The following is a 15,355-nucleotide window of genomic DNA, read 5'->3' on the forward strand; positions in this document are numbered from 1 at the left end:
TTTTACATATAGTTTTTTTAAACTTAGCTTAACTGAGGTACTACGGTCAAATAAATCAAATCGAAGCACAAAGAACAGGACTGCCCTGGTTTTTATATACATTAGAAGAAATATCGCGCGATTTGCCACAATAACTAATAGTTATTTTATTTTTACTTCATTTCTAATTGTTGTTTCACTCTACCATGGTTGAATAACTTTTTTCAGATCATTCCATAACATTGTTGGAGTAAATCTATACCTATAAAGAAGGATTTCTGTCTGTCTGTCTGTCTGTCTGTCTGTCTGTCTGTCTGTCTGTCTGTCCTGTGTTCCTTATAGAATCAAAAACTACTGAACCAATCGGCGTGAAAATTTGAATGTAGAGGTTTTTGGGGCCAGGAAAGGTTTTAGTGATGGTTAGAGACCCCTCCCGCCACTAAGAGGGGGGGCTCCCATACAAATGAAACACAAATTTCTGCATAACTCGAGAACTAATCAAGCAAATAGAACCAAATTTGGCATGTGGGTGTTTTCGGTGACAAGAATTTATTCTAGGGTAATTTGAGACCCCTCCCCTCTTTATAAGGGGAATTAGAACTCCTCTCCCCTTTAAGAGGGGGGGCTTCCATACAAATTTCCTCATAACTCGAGAACTAATCAAGCAAATGGAACCAAATTTGGCATGTGAAAGTTTTCGAGGGCAAGAAAATTTTCTATGTTGAATTAGGATCCCTCCTCACTTTAAGAGGGGGGGCTCCTGTACAAATGAAATACCAATTTCCTCATAACTCGAGAACTAATCAAGCAAAGGGAACCAAATTTGGCATGTGTGTGTTTTTGGAGACAAAATTTTTTTCTATGATGAATTGGGACCCCTTCCCACTTTAAGTGGGGGGGGGCTCCTATACAAACGAAATACAAATTTCCTTATAACTCGAGAGCTAATCCAGCAAATGGAACCAAATTTGGCATGTGTGTGTTTTTGGAGGCAAGAATTTTTTCTATGATGAATAAGAACCTCTCCCCACTTTAGGAGGGGGGGGCTCCTATACAAATGAAATACAAATTTCCTCATAACTCGAGAACTAATCAAGCAAATAGAACCAAATTTGGCATGTGGGTGTTTTCGGTGACAAGAATTTATTCTATGGTAAATTGAGACTCCTCCCTCTTTATAAGGGGAATTGTAACTCCTCTCCCCTTTAAGAGGGGGGGCTTCCATACAAATTTCCTCATAACTCGAGAACTAATCAAGCAAATGGAACCAAATTTGGCATGTGAAGGTTTTCGAGGGCAGGAAAATTTTCTACGGTGAATTAGGACCCCTCCCCACTCTAAGAGGGGGGCTCCTGTACAAATGAAATACAAATTTCCTCCTAACTCGAGAACTAATCAAGCAAATAGAACAACATTTGGCATGTGGGTGTTTTTTTGGTGACAAGAATTTATTCTATGGTGAATTGAGACCCCTCCCCTCTTTATAAGAGGAATTATAACTCCTCTCCCCTTTAAGAGGGGGGGGCTTCCATACAAATTTCCTCATAACTCGAGAACTAATCAAGCAAATGCAACCAAATTTGGCATGTGAAGGTTTTCGAGAGCAAGAAAATTTTCTATGGTGAATTAGGACCCCTCCCCACTTTAAGAGGAGGGGCTCCTGTACAAATGAAATACAAATTTCCTCATAACTCGAGAACTAATCAAGCGAATTGAACCAAATTTGGCATATGTGTGTTTTTGGAGACAATTTTTTTTCAATGATGAATTGGGACCCCTCCCCACTTTAGGAGGGGGAGTCCTATACAAACGAAATACAAATTTCCTCATAACTCGAGAACTAATCCAGCAAATGGAACCAAATTTGGCGTGTAGGTGTTTTTGGAGGCAAAAATTTTTTCTGTGATGAATTAGGACCTCTTCCCACATTAGGAGGGGGGGCTCCAATACAAATGAAATACAAATTTCCCCATAACTCGAGAACTAATCAAGCAAATAGAACCAAATTCGGCATGTGGAGGTTTTTGGAGGCAAAAATATTTTCTACGGTGAATTAGGATCCTTCCACACTTCAAGAGGGGGGGCTTCTACACAAATGAAATACAAATTTCCTCATAATTCGAGAACTAATCAAGCAAATGGAACCATATTTGGCATGTGGGTGTTTTTGGAGGCAACCATTTTTCCCATGATGAATTAGGACTTCTTACCTTTTTAGGAGGGGGGGGGGCTCCCATTCAAACGAAATACAAATTTGCTCATAACTTTAGAACTAATCAAGCAAATGGAACCAAATTTGGCATGTGAGAGTTTTAGATGGCAGAATTTTTTTTCTGTGGTGTATTACGACCCCTTTCCCTTTTAAGAGGGTGGGCACCCATACAAATGAAATACAAATTTCCTTATAATTTGAGTACTAATCAAGCAAATGGAACCAAATTTAGCATGTAGGAGATTTTTGAGTCTTGAATTTATTTTATGATAGTTAGAGACCTCTCACCCCTGTGGTAGGGGGATATGGACTCTCATACAAATAAAACAGAAATTTTTGCGAAACTCAAAAACTAATCCAACTCGAGAAATTCGAGACTCTTCCATAAAACATTAATCAATAACAAGACCACAAAAACTATCTATAGTAACACTAGATCATTCAGGACGAGCCGGTCGCGAGTGTTGCCGGTGACCCGCCGTCGGAAGCGCCGCCCACTGGGGGGCTTGCAAAACTCGAGATAGTGACAAAGATCATCCGAGATTCATGATTTATGTACAACACAGGTTAATTTGTGGCAATACGAAGTTTGTCGGGTCAGCTAGTAAAAATATAAATACCCTTGCTTCAACACGAAACACATAATCTACTTCTGCTAAATAAAATAAATGCTTGATTTGACTAGCTTGCTTGATGAAATAAGTTTTGTTGCCGTCAATTATCATTTTTTAATTAATACATTTTTGTGTTTTTAATATTCTTTGTGCTCGTCGAACACATACGGAGGTCTCCTCGTTTTGGCAAAGCGAGTAAAGCAAGTAAAGGAGAAGTGCTGCCGCCGACAAACACATTCCAGTGCCTAGCCAGGGACGATAATAGAAGTAAACTATTCCAACAATTAGCATACTGAAACCGAACGATACTAGTAAACCGATCGGTACCGTAAGCTGTGAGTTGGCTATAATTGATTTCAACAACGGACTGTGACCCTTCAGGCGCTGCATTGTGGCATTTGCAAATATGACCGTGAAAAACAGTAGAGCCCAACCGAGTAGACGTTTACTCCAGAAGATAATCTGCTTCGATTGGTATTCAAGTTTTAAAACGTCCTTCAAGGGTATTTCTCCCGGATACAACAGCAGAACGTCTCTCGCGTAAACCGACTCAAATGGAACTATTTTACCGTTTTTTAACCGTCCAACAACAGTATACTGGAATAACACATTAACACAGGAGATTGGTGAAGTAGAATAAAGTACTAATGCTTACGGTTGAACCTCTCCGTCCTGCACACGAAAACTGCACCCGGAAATCGCCGATTTCAGGGTTCCAAAGGTCATTAGCGTGGTAGTACATTCCGGAATGCATCTTTATCGACGGATCTTCAGGTCGTGTATCGGAAGTTATTTCAATAAAATTATTAAACCGTTCCTTAAGCGCATCGCTCAGTTCATATTGGCCAATATAGACTCGCTCGGAAGTGAAAGTTTTCGATTCCAGAGGAAATGTACTTGGATTATGGTACCAATTTTGATTAGCGAAGCGGCTTGAATTGATCAAGTCATCATGCCAGTCCACAGAATATTGATAGGATGGTTCGGCCAGTTGGGAGCTTGGATCTGATTTGCTAACACTAGAAAAAGATTAAATGCAAAAAAGATATCAGACCACTTTTCCATCGGATAAAGCAAGCAATTTACAATTCTATCCACTGATACATTTGAACACGGCGCTTGAGTTTCACAGCCTGAACTTGAAGGCCATAATCGGGCTCAGTTAGGGGCTCGCCGGTATTGATCGAACCTCTCAGATGGATTACTCTTTTCTCGTAAGCCCTGTCATAGGGATGATCATCTCTAACCGAAACAGCATCCTCTAATGCTTCCTCCAAAGCAAGCCCAAAACGCACCGCCCGCATCTGCGGATATAAAAATGTATGTTACTGGATTAAACTATGGAAAAACACACCCTTCTTCTTTACCTCATTCCAGTATAGCAAGCGCATCGCGACTACTGGCAAAGTTATCCCAAGTAATGCTGATAACCAGCAGGATTTTAAGTCACGTAAAATCATTCCAACTTCCAAGTGTTTTCAGGCCTTAAACCTACTAAACTTAAATAACTAAATTTTAGTTCACTAGTATTAAATCTCAGGTATTAAATATGTTGTTTTGCAAATGGGACAAAAAATAATAGCTCCGGCACAGGTTTCGAAGCTGAGTTTTCTCTTATTCTGCGATTTTTGTTATCATAGATTATATCGATAACGCTATAACAATGTTATCGATGCTACACTCTTAAATATTTTTCACTGTAAAATTGTGCTCAGACATCTCATATTATACACCCTTAAATGATTCTACCCGTACATAGGTTGGATTTAGGTAAAACTTGGTTGATATTAGAAATACTCACGGTAAGAGATACGCGATCAATTTTGCACAATAGAGTGATATACCTTTCAACATAATCAGTGTGAAATGCATTGCAAAGCTTTATACACACTGTGTCCGAGAACAATCAACTTTCGTTCGTTGGGCTACCTTCAAGTGGGCTACGTTTTAATCGAGCTCCCGTTAATTGGGCTATAGCCCATCTAAAACGAAGTCAAACGTCATTTCTAACAGCGTATTTTTTCTTCCGAAGGGCTCTTGAATCTAGTTCATTAAAGTGTGGAAAATAATTTATATAGAAAATATTAAAATGAATTCAATGGAACACAATTGCATCATATCGTTTTCCGATCCCTTATGAACTTGACCCTCCTATTTTTAGCAACACGGTGAAACAGTTAAAAATGGCATTATATATTAACATTGAAGCACGAAATTCTACTACAACAAAGTTTCGTTAATTGGTGGTTCGTTAATTGGGCGGTTCGTTAATTGGGTGTTCGCTAATTGGGCTATGTGACAACTTGAATGTCAAAATTGTATGGAATTTTCGAGTTTAGAAATTTCTAACAACTGTCAGTCTGCCCAATTAGCGAATCAGCTAGAGTGCCCAATTGGGTATTTTAGCGGTATTTAAATTCTCACATATTATGATAATATATGATGTCACTGTAAAGTCACATGAAGACTTTTTCAAATTTGACGAGTGAAAGTAATAAAAAAAGCATTTTTTTTATTTAAAAATTTTTTTTAGGATAAGACGATAGCTTATAAGTAAACCATTTTTCTTCTCAGCTCGCCTTAGACAACACAGTGGATAGCTAAGCTATAGTCATCAGCCGATACAGGTTTTATATGGGAGCTGTCAAAAGCTCGGTCAAAATGAAAAGCTCTATCAGAAAGATAGAAGAGAGGAAGAGAACTTCTGACATCATTTCAATCAATCGGTTTGGATGATATCTGTCAAACAGCAAATCATTCTATTTTTGATTTTTATTAATTTTTTCATCAAATATTCACTTAATTGAAATAAAAAAAGAACTGTTAGATTCAGAAAGCGACGGGCTATCAAATGAGGCAAAAAAAGCAACTTTTTTGGGAAAATTAAAATACCCAATTTGTCGCTGCTAGAGCGGAATGATAAAAATAAATAACTTAGCTGGAGGCATTATCGCTTCCAGAGGTAGAGCAAACAAGCTGCTTAGCTAGACGCGCCAACGATGTAAAAAAAAAAATAAACACGCCAGCAAAACGATCCATCTGATCGGGAGTAGGAAAATCAGAATATGAAAAGGAATCTGAAAAACCATCTCGTGCAGGGATTATGTACTGATTAGACTACCTGCTTAGGGCATGAAAGATTAAGCCACTCCCATGTGTCGCATTTAGAATTTCTTTCTCTTTTTATCGTTAGGACGCAATGAGCAGTGTTCAAACAATTATAGTGTTTTAGAATAAGCGCCCGTTAGACTCCAGAAGGAAAATAAATAAAAATTATGGATATTTGAAGAAAAGTCTGGTATCTAAAGGGACATAGTATATAAGTAAATTTTTCTGGGATGCTTTACATAAGTATCCATCGATTATTCAACGCGTAGCTTTAAGACGACAATTGTAACCTTTTTCAATAAAGTTAAGTTTTCCTGGGAACAGTTTCCCACAGTAGTGAAGTGAATTTAGTTAATCAGCACGAGTGAATATCACATCCAATTTCAAAGTACGACCTAGTCGGAAAATTGACTTTGGAGCAACAACGAAAACCACCGGCTAAGACCATCTCTAGCCAAAATAAGTGTTGCTCGCGACAACATTTAATGGTGGCTATCCAGAGAGGATAGTAAGGAAGGCGAACTCACGGAATAAAACCAGGAAGCTTCCAACCAGACTGTTTGGTTGAATTTTTGTGTCGACTTCTGCCACTGGCGGTGGAAGTGACAATTCTTGACCCGCGCTAGGGTAAGAAAGTAAAAAAAAAAGACCTGTCGCAAGCGTACAGGCACTAAGTCGAGGAAAATAATACTCGCAATTTCAGTCAGAAAGCTGACTGTTTTGAGTCGACTTCTACCACAAGGGTAGAAGTGACAATTGTTGGCCCGCACAAGGGTAATTAAAAAAGACCTGCTGCAAGCAAGCAGGCAAAAGACGGGACGACTTCTACCAGTTTGGGGCAGCACCCGCTATCATTGGCGCTCAAGGAGGCCGGTGATATCTACCGACAACAGGCGTCGGTGCTATCCAAAATCTCAAGTTCAGTGAGCTGCTTGAGTCACTAGCAGGCGCTAGTGTAATCCGAAAAAACACCGGCACACAAGGAGGCCGGTGCAACCCAACCGACAGAAGGCGTCGGTGTTATCTAAAATCTCAAGTTCAGTGAGCTGCTTGAGTCACTAGCAGGCGCTAGTGCCATTGTAATCGTCGGTCAGCAAGGAGACCGGTGATACTTACCGACAGGCGTCGGTGTTATCTAAAATCTCAAGTTCAGTGAGCTGCTTGAGTCACTAGCAGGCGCTAGTGTAATCCGAAAAAACACCGGCACACGAGGAGGCCGGTGCAACCCAACCGACGGAAGGCGTCGGTGCTATCTAAAATCTCAAGTTCAGTGAGCTGCTTGAGTCACTAGCAGGCGCTAGTGCCATTGTAATCGTCGGTCAGCAAGGAGACCGGTGATATTTACCGACAGGCGTCGGTGCCATCTAAAATCTCAAGTCCAGTGAGCTGCTTGAGTCACTGGCAGGCGCTAGTGCAATCCGAAAAAACACCGGCATACAAGGAGGCCGGTGCAACCCAACCGACGGAAGGCGTCGGTGCTATCTAAAATCTCAAGTTCAGTGAGCTGCTTGAGTCACTAGCAGGCGCTAGTGCCATTGCAATCGTCGGTCAGCAAGGAGACCGGTGATATTTACCGACAGGCGTCGGTGCTATCCAAAATCTCAAGTCCAGTGAGCTGCTTGAGTCACTGGCAGGCGCTAGTGCAAAACCGAAAAAACACCGGCACACAAGGAGGCCGGTGCAACCCAACCGACGGAAGGTCGGTGCTATCCAAAAGCTCAAGTCTAGTGGGCTAGCTTGAGTCACTAGTAGGCGACTAGTGTAATCCGAAACATCGGCGCTCAAATAGGCCGGTGACACTCCAACCGACAGGCGGTCGGTGATTCCAACACATCGGCACCCAGTCGGTGGCAAAAGGTCGGTGAACCGAAGCAGCAGCGTAGCAGCATCGGGAATCAGCTGGTGGCAACCGCATCGACGAACGGTCGGTGAACCCTAGAATCAACAAACACAGCAGACACAGGCAAAGGCAAAGAAAAACATCTGGTGAGTGAAAATGCACAAAATTTTAGTAAATAATAAAAACGGCAATTGCCGTCTTTGTGAAAAACCCGATAGCATCGGCACGTTGGTAGCCTGCGACGAATGTGATCGCTGGTTCCACGTGTCATGCGCGGGATTAGATCACACTCCCGGCGAAAAGGAGCCGTGGATTTGTTTTAAATGTAAGAGACTCTACGACGAGATCTCGAGTAGGGACAAGAAGATTTCTCGATTAGAAACTCCCGACAGCTCGCATGTCGAGGCATTTAACGAAATTATTAACAAAATAAAAGAAATTAATGTCGAGAAGCATTCATCAACTGACAATTTCTTGATGAAACAGTCGATGATTGACTTGCCATATTTTGATGGGGCATATAATCTTTGGCCCAGATTTAAACAAACCTTTATCGAAACCACGAATAAAGGTAATTTTTCCGATTTGGAAAATTTGTATAGACTGCAAAAAAGTCTCAAAGGAAATGCATTGAAATTAGTCAGTGCACTCCTGTTGGATTCCGCCAACGTCGGAATAATTTTGAATAAATTAGAAGAACATTTCGGCAGTTCCGAAATGGTCTATAATGGCTTATTAAAAGAAGTACTTTCGTTAAAGGCTCCACGATTAGAAATGCCTAAAACGGTAGTCGATTTTATATCAGGGATTGGAAACCTGGTAATAACTATGAAAAGTTTAAATAGAGAGGAATATTTAAATGACCAACGTCTGATTAAAGACTTGGCCTTTAAATTACCAACAACATTGCATCAAAAATGGTTGATGCACCTTAATGAGGAGAGACTCATGTCAACTCCTAAAAACCCCTATACGGCTCCAACATTGGAAAATTTTTATAAGTGGTTGAAACCACAAGAAACTCTTGCGAACATGTTAATCGCGGAAAGAGGCGTTAACTATGAAAGAACAAGACCAGACCGGGTGAATTTCCTCGGTAATAAACAGTCCAGATGCTTTGCTTGCAAGGGCGATCATCGTTTATCTGACTGCCTAAATTTTAAAAGGATGCCACTTGACAAAAGAAGGCAATTCACAAGGGAAAGGAAAATTTGTTTCTCTTGTTGTAATTACAGCAACCATAGAATGCAGGATTGCAAGATTGGTAAAACATGTGGTGTTGACGGTTGCACATTGAAGCACCATCCATTGCTGCACGCGCCCTTTAATACAAGAAACAACAATTCAGACACGTCAAGAAGACAACCTGAAAATGTAAATTGTCTTGTGCAAAATAACAAGACTATCTACTATCAAGTAGTGCCGATTACAATAATCGGCGAAGACTGCGAATATAAAACATTCGCTTTCTTTGATACAGGTTCGTCTGTAAGTTTGATCAAGGAACAAGTTGCAAATGATGTTAAAGCAACAGGTTCATGTGTTCCGCTAACGCTTGCCTGGACCAACGGAGAAGTCCAGGAAGAACGGAATAGTCAGGTAATACAAATTAAGGTCCAAGCCGATAATGGACAAATCTTTACCATTAAAAACATGAGAACAGTTGATGAACTGAATTTACCTGTTCAATCAATAGATATGAAACAATTAAAATCACGATATCCTTACCTTCGTGATGTAAATATGCGATCATATGAGCAAGCGGTACCCACCATACTATTGGGGCTACCTCATGCTTATTTATTTAAGGCAATAGCAGAACGCTCGAGGGGAAATAATGAGCCCATTGCCAAACAAACAAAATTGGGATGGACTATTTTTGGTGGTAGCGAAGTTAATACTAACACCAAAAACTTGTTCTCCATAGATGAAGTTATTGAAGAAGAGAAGTCAATTAGAGAAATGATGTCGAATTACTTCTCAACAGAAGCCTTTGGGGTAAAAGTCCCACAAAGCAACCTGATTCCGAAAGCGGATGAGCAAGCCATTAAAATAATGGAAAACACCTTAACAAAAACTAACCAGGGCTATGAGATTGGCCTGTTATGGAAAAATGAAGACGTGAAATTTCCAAACAGCTTTAAAACTGCGTTGGGACGTCTTCTAATACAAGAAAGAAAGATGGATAAGGATCCAACGCTAAGAGATTGGTATAATGCCAAGATAAAAGAATATGTCGAAAAGGGATATATGCGTAAATTAACAGTTGAAGAGTATATGAAAAGTACTCCAAAAACATTTTATCTCCCTCACTTCGTGACTATAAACAAAAATAAGCAGCCGCCGAAACCAAGACTAGTATTCGACGCAGCTGCAAAAATGGAGGGCGTTTCCCTCAATTCTCAATTGCTATCAGGACCAGATATGACTGAATCAGCCTTAGGAATCAAGATACGCTTTAGAGAAGCACCATTCGCGATTTCAGGCGACATTCAGGAGATGTTCCATCGAGTTGGAATAATAAAAGAAGATCGGCAAGCCCAACGAATCCTCTTTAGGGAAAGTTCCAAGGTTCGTTTGGACGTTTACGAGATGCAAGTAATGACGTTTGGTGCGACATGCTCGCCAGCTTGCGCGCAATTCGTAAAGAACACAAACGCGAAAAACTTCTTAAGCGAAAGTCCTGATGCAGTAGAAGCAATTATCAGAAATCATTATGTAGATGATTATCTAGATAGCTTCCATGACATAACTAATGCGACAAGAATAGTTTCAGATGTAATTCGCATACATGATGGGGCAAGCTTTAAAATAAGAGGCTTTGTTTCAAATTCTAAAGAACTACTCAGCAAATTGCCGGCTGATAGAATATCGCCAATAAAAGAAGTCTCTCTTGATGAAGAGCAAAACTTCGAGAAAATATTGGGCATGTATTGGAATACACAATCCGATACATTTAAATACAAATTAAAAATACCTGAAGCAGTCACATTAGAACCAACGAAAAGAGAAGTTTTGTCTTTCATTATGAGTGTGTATGACCCATTAGGACTCATATCTCACATAACGATAGAGTCAAAATTAATAATGCAAGATTTGTGGCGCACTGGTATTGAATGGGATGATAAAATTCCCGACAATTTGAATAAAACTTGGCAAAACTGGATAAAAAAGCTATCGGTACTTGAGAACTTGAGTATTCCAAGATGTTACTCTCTTCAACAAAAGGAATCTAGAAGAGAACTTCATATATTTTGCGACGCATCATTAAAGGCATACGCAACTGTAATATATATGAGAACTATGTCACATTTGCAAACTGATGTCACTATAGTCGCCGCCAAAGCTAGAGTCGCGCCTACGAAAATTATATCGGTGCCGCGACTAGAGCTGCAGGCAGCAGTTTTGGGAACTCGTTTATTAAACACAGTACAAAGCGAGTTAAGATTAACTATCCACAAAACAATCTTTTGGACTGATTCGAAAACAGTCTTGAGCTGGATAAAATCAGATGTTAGAAAGTATAAGCAGTTTGTGCAATATCGAGTAAGTGAGATTCTCGATAGTACAATGGAATCTCAATGGAGATATATAGATTCCGCATCAAACCCTGCTGATGAAGGAACAAAGGTAATTTCATCAGAGTCTAAATTTATAGAAGGCCCATCCTTTTTAAAACTAAAGGAATCCGAATGGCCAACGAAATTCAATGATATATCAATTAAAGAGTCGTGTCATGAAGAATTACGACCCATGTATACGCTAAAGGAAATCGATAAGCCACGGTTCGATATTTTATGTATTACTTGGTGCTCTGATTGGAATCGGTTGAAAAGAGCACTCTGCATAATTAAAAAGTTCGCGCAATTTATTAAAAGTAAAAGGCGAAACTTACCCTTTAATAACATAATAACCGCTTCTGATATGCAGCAAGCTGAAGAGTTTTTGATTCGAACCGCTCAATGGAATGCGTTTCCTGATGAGATGGTGGAATTGCAAACTACTGGAACGGTTGATAAAAGCAGTAGGATTCGAACTCTCACGCCGTTTGTGGCAGACAACGGTATAATGAGATCAGAAACACGTTATAAAAATACGAAATTTGTTCCATATGCGGCTCGATATCCCTACATTTTACCAGATAAACATCATGTATCTGAGTTAATACTGAAACACCAACATGAGCGTTTCAAGCATAAGAAAATGAAGGCTGCTATAGCAGCAGTCCAACAGAAATATCATATCATTCACATTGACGCCGGTATGAGAAAAATTAAAAATCGTTGCCAGCGTTGTAAGAATGAATCTGCGAGAGCAAAGGCGCCTAAAATGGCACCATTGCCCGAGTGTAGATTACAACCATTCGTAAAGCCGTTTACACATACGGGAGTGGATTATTTTGGTCCATATAACGTATCGGTTAATAGACGGTCGGAGAAAAGATGGGGAGCTCTATTTACATGTATGACAACTAGAGCTGTTTATATAGAAGTAGCACAGAACTTAAGTGCAGATGCATTCTTATTGTGCCTCACTACAGTCCAAGCTAGACGAGGTAGAATTAAGCACCTTTATAGCGATAACGGAACTAATTTTGTTGGAGCAGATAATGAGCTGAAAAAACTTCAACGTCGGTTGTCTACTGAAGGAATTGAATGGCATTTTAACACTCCAGTCTCTCCACACCACGGTGGATGCTGGGAGAGGCAGGTGTACGAAATAAAGACTTTAATGCCCAGTGAAACAATGCCTGAGCACGTCTTTAGACACCTTTTGGCAGAAATTGAATTTATAATAAATTGTAGGCCACTAACAGCCATTTCACTTGACGCCACTGATGATGAACCACTCACTCCAAACCACTTTTTATTTGGATGCGCCGGGGAATCAGAACCTTCCCTGAATGACACCTCCAAAGCGGAAGCGTCAAGACAACAGTGGAAGCGCGTTCAACTACTAGCAAAAAATTATTGGGATCGTTGGTTACATGAGTATCTTCCTTCAATCGCAAGGAGATCCAAATGGACAGAAGAGATTCGCAATATACGTGTTGGTGACATCGTAATGATAGCCGATGATCATCATAAAGCAAAGTGGCAAAAGGGAATGGTAATAGAAGTACATCCGGGCAAAGACCAAAAGGTTCGCTCGGCCACAATCAGAACGACGACAGGAATATTAAAAAGACCCGTTGTTAAGTTAGCCGTACTAGATGTAAGCCCTCCGAGTGAAGAGGGAGGTACCGCAAAAGGAGAAGAAAATTTGGGCGTTGAACTCAAACAAACAATAAAGCAAAATTTTGAAGAGCAAAGTTCTAGGAAGCCGCATGCTGTAAAGTCAAGTGCAGGCAATAAACATAACTTTGTTGGTGTAGTAAAAAGAACGCCAACCGAAATATTTAAACCATACGAATATGGGAAGAGAAAATGCATTGATCTTGACGAAGTCAAACGGATTGCAGCTCAAATTTCAAAACCCGAACCAAAGCGTAAGAGAAAAGCTATAATTAGACCCTGGACGTGGGGTAATTTACTTATGCTTATTTACATTATATGTGCGGCATTCGGATCCGTGTTTTCCTATGAAGGTTCCGGGCTAATCGCTTATGACTGCGGCAATCCTGAAGTTAACTTAACGAGTTATTCATTATTAGATGTAGCATCTTGTATTCCACCTTCCAACAATTTAACGACGGAAGAAGTGCAAATACAGGTCTTGCAACGTAATGTCAAAAGCGAAATACATGTATTCCAATGCAAGGTGATAATGAAGCGCCGAATTAAGCATTGTGGTATGCATTCACATACATCTGAATTCGAGAGGGGTTATGCTTACATGGTGAAAGAGTTTACTGCAGAAGAATGTAGACTTTCACATCAACTTAATAGAGTGACACTTACAGACACTCATACGATTCGCGAACTAAAACGAAACTCTACAGTTAGAGGTGAGAAACTCATTGTGGGTTCCGTTTCTGGAAGTAGTTGTGTAGGCGGGAGACATTGGACACCCGAATATACATGATTGGTAGGATAATTAAATTTGTAATTGATACTTTTATGCACGGACGTATATTATATGATATATACGGTCTCGGTTGGCAACTTATAGCATCATTTTGGGATTCACTAACGAGCTTCTTGTCCCACCGAGATTCAATGAGAAGAATGGCCCAAAAGAATGAAACAAATGAAATAAGTCTACATATTGAAAGTGCACCAAGGGAGGCCGATCTGCCGGCTGCACCCGAAGCATATTTATATCCAAAAATACAACAAATTAATTAGTAAATCTAGGATGATTTACGGGCCCCGGAATGTCGCTGCTAGAGCGGAATGATAAAAATAAATAACTTAGCTGGAGGCATTATCGCTTCCAGAGGTAGAGCAAACAAGCTGCTTAGCTAGACGCGCCAACGATGTAAAAAAAAAAATAAACACGCCAGCAAAACGATCCATCTGATCGGGAGTAGGAAAATCAGAATATGAAAAGGAATCTGAAAAACCATCTCGTGCAGGGATTATGTACTGATTAGACTACCTGCTTAGGGCATGAAAGATTAAGCCACTCCCATGTGTCGCATTTAGAATTTCTTTCTCTTTTTATCGTTAGGACGCAATGAGCAGTGTTCAAACAATTATAGTGTTTTAGAATAAGCGCCCGTTAGACTCCAGAAGGAAAATAAATAAAAATTATGGATATTTGAAGAAAAGTCTGGTATCTAAAGGGACATAGTATATAAGTAAATTTTTCTGGGATGCTTTACATAAGTATCCATCGATTATTCAACGCGTAGCTTTAAGACGACAATTGTAACCTTTTTCAATAAAGTTAAGTTTTCCTGGGAACAGTTTCCCACAGTAGTGAAGTGAATTTAGTTAATCAGCACGAGTGAATATCACATCCAATTTCAAAGTACGACCTAGTCGGAAAATTGACTTTGGAGCAACAACGAAAACCACCGGCTAAGACCATCTCTAGCCAAAATAAGTGTTGCTCGCGACAACACAATTAACGAATTCAGGCTGTATTTACTTGTTAAATAATCTAGAACTAAATTTCAACAACGAAAAGATTAGGTTCCACTTTGATTCTGTATTTAATAGAAGTGTATTGTGCTTCCCGAGAAAATGTTTCGTTTTTCGTTTCTGCCTATCTGTCATTCAGTTGTGCGCAAAGGTGAATCAAGTATTGTTGACAGGGCACATTTTTCACACTTCACAGAATCACTTGTAAAGTTAATGCATAAGTTCTACATGTCTATTTCTAAAACGTAAAGTTTTATTCGAAAAAAAAAGTTTTGCAGTTTTATGTTGGTAGAAAACGGTACTAAATAATATTTAATTAAACATTAAATACATGCATAAATTATTTGCCGACACTTGAACGGACAAGTACTGGTCAAACTACCCTTTAACACTTTCAACTGAAAAAGATAATTTTGACAAGCAGTTTATTTTGATTCTTGTTTTTCAACTGTACGTAATCAAAAAATTTTTATTTGGATGAAGCGCTTTGTATCGTTATTTTTATCAGGGTAATTAACTAATATGTGTTAAGTTTAATACAAAATACTATCGTGCTTTAAAATAGTCTTTCAAG

At 39.6% G+C, this 15,355-nt stretch overlaps 1 protein-coding gene across 1 annotated transcript; it reads right to left on the bottom strand.

Moving 5' to 3' along the window:
• Window positions 1-2,733: 2,733 nt before the first annotated feature.
• LOC128737570 (transmembrane protein 43 homolog) lies at window positions 2,734-4,407 on the bottom strand. Its single transcript, XM_053832242.1, has 4 exons — window positions 4,173-4,407; window positions 3,892-4,109; window positions 3,461-3,824; window positions 2,734-3,402 (listed from the first exon to the last, which is right to left on the bottom strand). The coding sequence occupies exons 1-4, from the start codon at window positions 4,263-4,265 to the stop codon at window positions 2,920-2,922; spliced, it is 1,158 nt and encodes a 385-aa protein (XP_053688217.1). The 5' UTR covers window positions 4,266-4,407; the 3' UTR covers window positions 2,734-2,919.
• Between the last annotated feature and the right edge of the window lie 10,948 nt (window positions 4,408-15,355).

The sequence above is a fragment of the Sabethes cyaneus genome, chromosome 2 (assembly GCF_943734655.1).
Source record: "Sabethes cyaneus chromosome 2, idSabCyanKW18_F2, whole genome shotgun sequence".
Taxonomy (NCBI): domain Eukaryota; kingdom Metazoa; phylum Arthropoda; class Insecta; order Diptera; family Culicidae; genus Sabethes; species Sabethes cyaneus.